The sequence below is a fragment of the Sapajus apella genome, unplaced genomic scaffold (genome assembly GCF_009761245.1).
Source record: "Sapajus apella isolate SASKATOON/1434 unplaced genomic scaffold, GSC_monkey_1.0 scaffold2, whole genome shotgun sequence".
In the NCBI taxonomy this organism is placed as follows: Eukaryota; Metazoa; Chordata; class Mammalia; order Primates; family Cebidae; genus Sapajus; species Sapajus apella.
Genome location: NW_022436942.1, coordinates 79,983,008 through 79,991,190, shown reverse-complemented (window position 1 = coordinate 79,991,190; position 8,183 = coordinate 79,983,008). Strand labels below are relative to the sequence as shown.

General features: G+C 50.9%; 1 protein-coding gene across 1 annotated transcript in view; it reads right to left on the bottom strand.

Annotated features, from left to right (window-relative positions):
* TMEM120B (transmembrane protein 120B) overlaps positions 1-7,387 on the bottom strand; it is a 51,341-nt gene extending 43,954 nt beyond the window's left edge. The window contains exon 1 of the mRNA XM_032242398.1: positions 7,177-7,387. Within this exon, the coding sequence (XP_032098289.1) occupies positions 7,177-7,245 (69 nt within the window). The 5' untranslated portion in view covers positions 7,246-7,387. The remainder of the gene's footprint in view (positions 1-7,176) is intronic.
* Between the last annotated feature and the right edge of the window lie 796 nt (positions 7,388-8,183).

Here is an 8,183-nt window from a genome sequence, read left to right as displayed (position 1 = left end):
AAAAAAAAAAAAAAAAAATTTTATAAGATAGGGGCTGGAGTGCAGTGCCACAATCTCAGCTCACTGCAACCTCCACTTCCTGAACCTAGGTAATCCTCCTGCTTCAGCCTCCCCAGCAACGCCACCATACCTGTCTAATTTTTATGTTTTTTGTAGGGTCAGGGTGTCACCACATTGCCCAAGCTGGTCTCAAACTCCTGGGTTCAAGCGATCTACCTGCCTCAGCCTCCGAAAGTGTTGGGATTGCAGGTGTAAGCCACTGTACCCAGCCAACAATTTCTAATTACCTCCCCAAAAGATGCCTGTCCAGCATCCCTCTCTCTATTTTGTTTTGTTTTAATTTTTGAGACAGAGTCTTGCACTGTTGCGTGGGCTGGAGTGCAGTGGTGTGATCTCCACTCACTGCAGCCTCCACCTCCTGGGTTCAAGCAATTCTCCTGCCTCAGCCTCCCAAGTAGCTGGGATTACAGGCACCCACCACCATGCCCAGCTAATTTTTTGTAGTTTTTTTGGCAGAGATTGGGTTTCACTATGTTGGCCAGGATGGTCTCAAACTCCTGACATCATGATCTGCCTGCCTTGGCCTTCCAAAGTATTGGAATTACAGGTGGAGCCACTGCGCCCAGCCTGTTTTGTTTTGAACTACTGGCATTCTGATTTTCCCTCATGGGACCATCCCTCCCCAACTAATTTCATGTAGTGTGGTGGCACTGATCCCACTTCTAGGCTTCAGGAACAGACATGTGACCAAGGCCTGGCCAATCAGTACCACGGTAACTCGTTAAATAAGAGATAGTCACATGACCCAAGCTGGGCCAATGAGAGTCAGCCCTGAGACTCTTGCTGAAACTACAGGGGGAAAGGATGCTCTGTTTCTGCCAGAGCTGCTAAGCTGGTAGATGTTAGCTGAGATGTCATCTTTGCCACATGGCAGGGACTACCTGAGAATAATGCTGACGCAGAGGAGAAAGGGAGAGACATCCACACACGGACATCAGCTGAGCTCCCGGATCCAGCCTTGCTAGAAGCCATTTGCCACTAGATTTAACTCAATAAACCCCCTTTTGGCTTAAAACCAGTTAGACTGGGTTTTTTCATTTGTAACTAAGAGTCCTGATAATGCACTGCGTGAAAGCACTATACAAATGAAAAGGGACCCAGCAAGTTCAAAAGTTTTCTTATAGAGCTAAGTGCCTTAGGATACTTTTGGAGCCTACTGTGTTAGAACCCAAAAAGTACCTGAGTTATACAGCAGGCGTAGGTTCAAATTCTGGCTCCATGACTTTCAAGTTACTTAACATCTCTTAGCTTTACCTCCTCATCTAACAAACAGGATTGAGGCCGGGTGCGGTGGCTCACGCCTGTAATTCAAGTACTTTGGAGGCCAAGGCGGGCGGATCACCTGAGGTCGGAAGTTCAAGACCAGCCTGACCAACATGGTGAAACCTCGTCTTTATAAAAAAATAAAAATAAAAAACAGGATTGTCATTCATTCATTTGTTTTTGAGACAGGATCTCTCTCCATCTCCCAGGCTGAAGTACAGTGGCAAGATCTTGGCTCATTGCAACATCTGCCTCATGGGCTTAAGCGATTCTCCAGCCTCAGCCTCCCAAGTAGCTGGGATTACAGGAGCCAGCCACCAATGCCCAGCTAATTTGTATATATTTTTTGTTGTGACCGGATTTCACCATGTTGCCCAGGCTGGTCTTGAACACCTAAGCTCAAAGAGTTCTGCCTGCCTTGGCCTCCCAAAGTGCTGGGATTACAAGGATGAGCCACTGCTCCCAACCATGGGTTGTCATTTAGATTAAATGGGATAATCTATGTTTCACACAGTTAACTATTATTGTTATTGTTAAGATTATTATTATTGTCAGCCTTTGTTTTGTAGATAAAGAAACTCAAGCCGAAAGAGGTGGCTCACCAAATTCAGATACTAGACAATGGCAGAGCTAGGACTTGTACTCAAGAATACTGACTCCCTGTGCAGTGTTTTTTTCCACACAATCTGCTACTAAAGAAAGATAACCAGCCAGACGCGGTGGCTCATGCCTGTAATCACAGCGCTTTGGGCAGCCGAGGAGGGCAGATCACGAGGTCGGGAGTTCGAGACCAGCCTGGCCAACATATTGAAACCCCATCTCTACTAAAAATACAAAAATTAGCCAGGCATGGTGGCACGTGCCTGCAGTCCCAGCTGCTCAGGAGGCTGAGGCAGAATTGCTTAAACCTGGGAGGCAGGGGTTGTGATGAGCCAAGATCGCACCACTGCACTCCAGCCTGGGCAACAGAGGAGACTCTGTCTCACTTTTTTAAAAAAAAAAAAAAAAAAAAAAAAGACGCCTCACAAGCCAAGCCAAGACGGAAGAGAAACAAAAGCTAACAGGAGTACCCAGGGTACAGAGCAGCCTTGGGCAGTGGTTAAGAGCACAGACACTGGTGTTCAGGAGCCTGGGATCGAATCCTGACTCTAGCACTGATAGGCCATGTGACCTTGGGTAATTTACTTAACCTCTGTAAAATGAAGATTCCAGGATCTATTTCATAGGGTTATTAATGAAATAATGTTGATCTTCTTGCTTTGAGCCTGTATCCCTGATGTCTTTTCTATACACAGCAGCCAGATGGATGCACACATCATTGACAGTAAAAGCTAAAATCTTTACAATGGCCTTCAAGGCCCTTGCATCACCATGAGATCAGGCCTAGGGAAGAGCTGCTTAGGGCCACCTCCTTCCTTGGCTGGGAGGGACAAGGTCAGGTTTGCAGTGATGCAAGGCAGGAAATGCTCATTAAATTACTTGCCCTAGTGTCTGTAAGTGACCTTCTGCGGTCACACCACAGGCCAGAAGACCAGGCGCACACTGGCCTCAGACAAGCAGTCAACTCACCAGCATGGCTGAAACCCCAACCACCCAAAAACTAAGTCCTTGTGGAGACTCAACTGTGCCCCAGCGTTCAGGAAGGCCCTGACACATGTAAATCACCGTCCAAAGAAAACGGATCCTTTCCTCTAGAGAGTCCCAGAGATTATGTTGGGTTTTCTTGTGTTAGGGAGGGGGGAAATTCCAAAGACCTTTCAAATCCTCTGGGGTCTGAGAATTAGGTATGCTCTTTCTTTCCTTCACTTAAAAAAGGGAAGCCGGGCGTGATGGCTCATGCCTGTAATCCCAGCACTCTGGAAGCCTGAAGCAGCTGAATGTTCGAGACCACCCTGGCCAAGACAGTAAAACCCTGTCTCTACTAAAAATAGAAAAATTAGCCGGGCACAGTGGCGGACACCTGTAATCCCAGCTACTCAGGAGGCTGAGGCAGGAGAATCTCTTGAACGCAGGAGGTGGAAGTTGCAGTGAGCTGAGATCAGGCCACTGCACACCAGCCTGAGCAACAGAGTGAGACTGTCACTCACACACACACACACACACACACACACACACACACACACAGGAAAAAAGAGGTAAGGCACAGACATTACACATCACCCCAGAATCAAGGCGATACAAACATGAAACCCTCCACCTGGATTCTAAGGAAGATGTAGGAAAATTAAAATAGACCAGGATTTTCTGGTAGAAAAAAAAAATTCTTCCTATTGTTAAGCTTTCTAGTTGACTGTGCCCACCTACCTACCTGCTGTTACCTGCTTGTGCCTCAACAAATCTTTTTTTTTTTTTTTTTTTGAGACAGGGTCTGGCTCTGTCACCCAGGCTGGAGTGCAGTGGTGCAATCATGGCTCCCTGCAGCCTCGACCCCTGGGGCTCAGGCAGCCCTGCTACTTCAGCCTCCCTAGTAGCTGGGACCACAAGCATGCACCACCACGCCCAGCTAATTCTTTTATTATTTGTAGAGACAGGGGTTTCCCTATATTGCCCAGGCCGGTCTCGAACTTCTGGGCAATCCTGCTGGGAGCAATCCTCCCAATTTGTCATCCCAAAGTGCTGTGATTACAGGCATGAGCCACTGCGCCTGACCCACACCCCGCTACTTTTTGCATTATTCATAATAACAAGGGTTTCCCTATATGCCTAGGGTGGTCTCAAATTGCTGGGCATCCTGCTGGGAGCGATCCTCCCAACTTGTCATCCCAAAGTGCTGGGATTACAGGTATGAACCACCGAGCCCGGCCTGGAAATCCTATCTCTATACAGAATCCCAGAGCCTTTCATCTTGAGAGTTCACAGCTCTCATATTTAACATGGAGGAGAGGGTGAGAAGGCAAAGAAGGGTCTTCCAACATTTAGAGAACTAAATTCTAGCCCGAGCTTTACCACTAACTAGCTGTGTGACCTCCATCCAGCCAATTAGCAATGTCCAAGTTTCAATTTCCTCACTTGTGAACTGATGATGTAGACAGTAGTTTCTACTCCAGTCTATGACTTAGACACCGGGAGCCATCCCTGACTGGCCCCTGCCCCAGCAGCTGACCACCAAAGCCCAGAGCCAGCAGTGTCCCTCTTCCCCAAGTAGGATGCAATCCCTTCCAGTTACCCCATCATGAGCTGAGCAGGAGGCCTCAGTTTCCACTCACTCTGACCTTCTTCTACAATGCTTATGGTGCACCAGGGGACAAAATCTAGAACTGAATCCCAATCCCTTTGTCCCTAACACACCTGAGCATCTTGGGGACCAAGTAAAAAAGAATCAGACAACTCCTTTGCAACCTCTGCCTGCCAAGACTTGCTATCTAATTGCTGTTAATTGCATTAACTGCATAGCTCTGAAGTGTTGTTGTTGGATTTTTTGGGGGGAGGGGGGTGGGGATGAAGTCTCACTCTGTTGTCCAGACTGGAGTGCAACGGTGTGTGGTCTTGGCTCACTGCACCCTCTGCCTCCCAGGTTCAAGCAATCCTCCTGCCTCAGCCACCCAAGTCGCTGGTATTACAGGTGCATGCCACTGCCCCTGGCTAATTTTGTATTTTTAGTAAAGACAGGGTTTCACTATGATGGCCAAGCTGGTCTCGAACCCCTGACCTTGTGATCCGCCTGCCTCCACCTCCCAAAGTGCTAGGATTACAGGTATGAGCCATCGCGCCCAGTCTTGCTCTGAAGTATTCTCTTCCCCCTCCTCCACCTAATCTAAGGCAGGGCAAGGGACAGGAATTATGACTAACACAAGCTTCACACAGAAAAGCAAACCTCTTCTCTTCTCCCATTCCCAACCCTAATACCCACTCTGTGGCTCCACAGCTGACCATGACCTCAGAGCCCAGTAGGACAAAGCATTAAGAAGTGGTTTTTACAGAACTGGCTTTAAAATATCTTTAAAAAAAAGAAAAGAAAGAAAAAAAAGAAAAGAGAGGAAAAAAAGGAAGAAGAAGTGGCTGAGGGCCAGGCACAGTGGCTCACGCCTGTAATCCCAGGACTTTGGGAGGCCGAGGCCAGCAGATCACGAAGTCAGGAAATTGAGACCATCCTGGTCAACACGATGAATGAAATCCATCTCTACTAAAATACAAAAAATTAGCTGTGTGTGGTGGTGCATGCCTGTAGTCCCAGCTACTCGGGAGGCTGAGGCAGGGGAATTGCTTGAACCCAGAGCAGAGGTTGCAGTGAGCTGAAATCGAGCTACTGTATTCCAGCCTAGCAATAGAGCAAGACTCTGCCTCTTAAAAAAAAAAAAAAAGGAGGAGGGGCCAGGTGTGATGGCTCATGCCTGTGATCCCAGCACTTTGGTAGGCCAAGGCAGGTGGATCATGAGGTCAGGAGATCAAGACAACCCTAACACAGTGAAACCCTGTCTCTACTAAAACTACAAAAAATCAGCCGGCGTGGTAGCATGCGCCTATAGTTCACAGCTACTTAGGAGGCTGAAGCAGTAGAATCACTTGAGCCCTGGAGGCAGAGGTTGCAGTGAGCCAAGATTGTGCCACAGCACTCCAGCCTGGTGACTCCGTTTAAAAAAAAAAAAAATAGCTGAGTCTTGGAGCCAAAACAGTCCTCTGGGAACTGATGGGACCCAGGCCCTAGAGGAGAAGGCATCAACCTACACATGCTGGACAGGCCAAGATGGGTCTAGGTCCCTTCTCCTCTGTTCATGCCTGAAACTGCACCACCGTTCCTGCCCGGACTCTCCAGCACCCCTCTGTCTATAGGTCAGAATCTCCAACCTCGTGTCTAGAAAGACCCATCAGAGATTCCCTTGGCAATCTCCTCTCCCCTCCTCTGCACACCGTAGGAAGCCAACTGAGCTGCAGACAAGGGCTACATGGACAGAGACAATGTCACTGCTCCAAATGAAAGGACTGGGGTGAGGGTGTGCAATGCAATTTCAGGCAAAGCCAACCCTCCAAAAACAATCCCGTGGCTAGAGAGGAAACATCCCTGTCTTTCAAAATAGTCCCTGAGTCCCTCTTGGTCAACCCCAAGGATTCCTGAGGCGTCTCTAGTCAACACCGTAGGTAGCTGAGGCCTCTCTGAACCTCTTACCAGGAACGACTGCTGCCAGGACCGCCCGCCTCCCAGCGGCAATGCCGTTCTGTCAGGGGACCCCCCTCCTTTACACCCGCCCTCACCTCATCCTGTGTCAGGCTCTGGGCCAGAAGGATAGGGCTGGGAGCTTCCCCTATCACTGGGTGAGGCAACCCAGCTGTCCGAACTGACAGATGCTATTCACGCCAAACTCAGCCTGCAGCAGTGTCAGAGCCCCCAAAGACAGGAAATAGGGGTCTCTAATCCCCAAGCACAGCCTAGAGGTTCAAGGTGAAACGCTCCTAAGTACACCTCCCGAAACAGAGCTGCAGGATAGGGCTGCCCCGCCAGAGTACTGGTGGGAGCTGAGCTACCAAAAGCAGATGGGACGCGGCGGGGTGGGATTCGGGGAGACCCCGCAGAGGTGGAGGCTGGGCTGTTCTCTTGAACTCTGCCCCCAAAGATGAACACGTCTGGAACTTGCCTCAAAGGCCACGAACCAACTTTCTGCAGCGAAGGGGGTGCGTGGAGCAGAGCCAGTGACAGGGCGGCGGAAGTGGGAGCTGCGACCCGGCGCCCCATGTGGACGAAGAGCCCAAGCGCCTGGAGATGGGAGGGGGCTGGTCCACGCCGCCGGTGCGCCCCAGGGCCTAGCCAGGGCACTCCCTAGGCCCTGACTGTCCCCACTGCCTGGGCCGGGGACTCAGGCAGAGGAAGGCGCTGCACCGCGCGCAGCAGAGTTGCGGGACCAGGTGGGCTGGCCCTACCTGCAGTTCTTGAAATTCTCCCTCCAGCTCGTGCCATTCGCGCTCGCAACGCTCCAGCTGCCCGGACATGGTGTGTTGGTGCAAGGCGCCAGCGGCGGTGTCGGCTGCTCCCGCAGCGCGGCTCGGCGGCCACCCCAGCACCTCACGCCCGCGCGTTTGCCGGCCGCCCTCGGAGGAACCAGCTGTTCCTGCGCAGCCGGAGCCACGCGCGCACCTGACGTCATGGCCCCGCCCCGGCGCCTGCCCCGTCCCACGCCCGGGAGGCGGGGCCGCGCATGCGCATCCTCCCGCGCGTGGCGTGCCGGGCCGGACCTTGCAAGGCTGCAAGGTCTTGCAGGGTCTGTTGCGGCCCCCTTGGGAGTGCCTCTGTGCCTCCAGAATCTCTCTCTTCCAAGAACAGCTGGGGGACTTGTCTGCAGGTTGCATTTGCAGAGCTTGCTTGACTTAGATTGTGTGTTTTGGGGTGTCTAGAATTTGGGGAATGCAAGGAGATTTGGGGGACGTGAAGGCTTACCCCCCCACCCCGCGTCATTGCTTGACCTGAGCTCAGGCCAGCGCCCCAGAAGGCTGGAGGTGACATCGACCCTCCAGCAAGGTCGGGGGCCGGGCGGCGCAGCGCAGAGGGCGCGGTCATCTCACGTTGTCATTATTATGTGCTGCAGCTAATACATCCTAGTTTCCTGCCCTCTAACGTTCTGGGTGACGTTCTTGACAGCTGTTTTTGTCGCTCAAGGGTCACAATCGCCTCCAAGCTGATTAAATCCAGTTCTGTCCCCTCCTCTGCCAAGTCCTGCAAGACCTGCCCCTGCCTAGCTTTCCAGTCCCTTCTCCTATGTCACCGCCCTGGACGCGTACCCTCCAGCCATTGCTTTTTCTCTTCCTGACCCTGCATGGAACTTTATTCCCTCTAAATCTTCATATGATATGCCTTCTTTTCATCACTAAGGTCTCAGTTTCTTTTTTGTTTGTTTTTTTTTTAATAATTTTTTTTTTTTTTTTTTTTTTTT